Source organism: Mandrillus leucophaeus, unplaced genomic scaffold (genome assembly GCF_000951045.1).
Source record: "Mandrillus leucophaeus isolate KB7577 unplaced genomic scaffold, Mleu.le_1.0 Scaffold35, whole genome shotgun sequence".
NCBI classification, from domain to species: Eukaryota; Metazoa; Chordata; class Mammalia; order Primates; family Cercopithecidae; genus Mandrillus; species Mandrillus leucophaeus.
This window is the reverse complement of record NW_012103698.1, coordinates 2,503,484-2,504,830: the sequence shown is the minus strand read 5'-3', so window position 1 is coordinate 2,504,830 and position 1,347 is coordinate 2,503,484. Positions and strand designations below refer to the sequence as shown.

Genomic DNA, 1,347 nt, shown 5'->3' with positions numbered 1-1,347 from the left:
ACTCTGTCCCCCAGGCTGGAGTGCAAGTGGCACGATCTCAGCTCGCTGCAGCCTCCACCTGCTGGGTTCAAGCAATTCTCCTGCCTCAGCTTCCTGAGTAGCTGGGATTACAGGTGCGCATCACCATGCTTGGCTAATTTTTCTAATTTTTGTATTTTTAGTAGAGACAAGGTTTCACCACGTTGGCTAGGCTGGTCTTGAACTCCTGAACTCAAGTGATCCACCCGCCTCGGCCTCTGAAAATGCTGGAATTACAGATGGGAGCCACCGCACCAGGCCTGTAATTTTACATATCTTCATGTGATTATTTGAATGTCTGTCTCTGACTAGATTATAAACTCTAAGGATAACAGCGTGTCTGTTTTTGCTTACCTTTTATCCCCAGCACCTAGCCTAATACTTTACAAATATTTATTAAATTAATATTTTGATAAGTTACTCGAAGTGCTACATAAAACAAAATTAGAGAAAAGAGTACTTTGGTGACTGATGTTTTATCATTCCTTTCATTATTCCTCTGTTAACCTCAGTTTACAACCGAAAAAGAGACAAATTGTATATTATTCAGGCAGTTTATTAAACATTACCTATAGAATATTATGATCTGTATTTTACATAAGTTAAAAAATGATTTATTAATATTCATAACAACTGCTCCATTCAGGAGTACTAGAACTCAACATTAAGCCCAACTCTATTTTCAGACCAACCATGCAACTTTAGATCAGAGGACACATGGGACTTTGCATCTTAATTCCTAAATTTACAGTCAAAGACATCTTCAGAAATAAGTATTATGAATTCAATCAGAATCTAAGTTCTTAAGGCAAATAGCTATAAAACAGAAGAATCCTTAGTTTCTCATCTTCTAAAAACAGCTTCACAAATCATTTGGACAATCAGCCTAACGGTAGATAGAAACTGCATTTCCCAAAGCCAGTCTTTTTGAGAAATGACTAAACAGCACTTGTTGTTGAAGACAGCAATAAAGCCTGAACCTGACACTCAAGCTTTTGTACAAGATCAGTTTTCTGGCTTGGACTGGTCAGGAGTCACTTCACTCAGAATCTTCATTAGTGATTTTAAGCGAGTGTGCGTTAGCACTATCTTCTCTTTCAGCTAGGAAGAAAAATAGACATATATATATATCAGGGCTTCTTTTTTTATTTTTATTTAAGAGACAGGGTCTCACTCTGTTGCCTGAGCTAGAGTACAGTGGCACAATCATAGCTCAATGCAGCCTCAAGCTCCTGGGCTCAAGTGATCCTCCTACTTCAGCCTCCCGATTAGCTAGGACTACAGTCATGTGTTTTAAATTTTCTTTGTAGAGATGGGGTCTTGCTTTGT

General features: G+C 38.4%; 1 protein-coding gene across 2 annotated transcripts in view; it reads right to left on the bottom strand.

Moving 5' to 3' along the window:
• Positions 1–553: 553 nt before the first annotated feature.
• The window catches only part of OIP5 (Opa interacting protein 5), a 21,031-nt gene continuing 20,237 nt past the window's right edge, over positions 554–1,347 (bottom strand). For both annotated transcript variants that reach the window (XM_011989309.1, XM_011989310.1), the window contains one exon: positions 554–1,119. In XM_011989309.1, the coding sequence (XP_011844699.1) occupies positions 1,024–1,119 (96 nt within the window). In that variant the 3' untranslated portion in view covers positions 554–1,023. The remainder of the gene's footprint in view (positions 1,120–1,347) is intronic.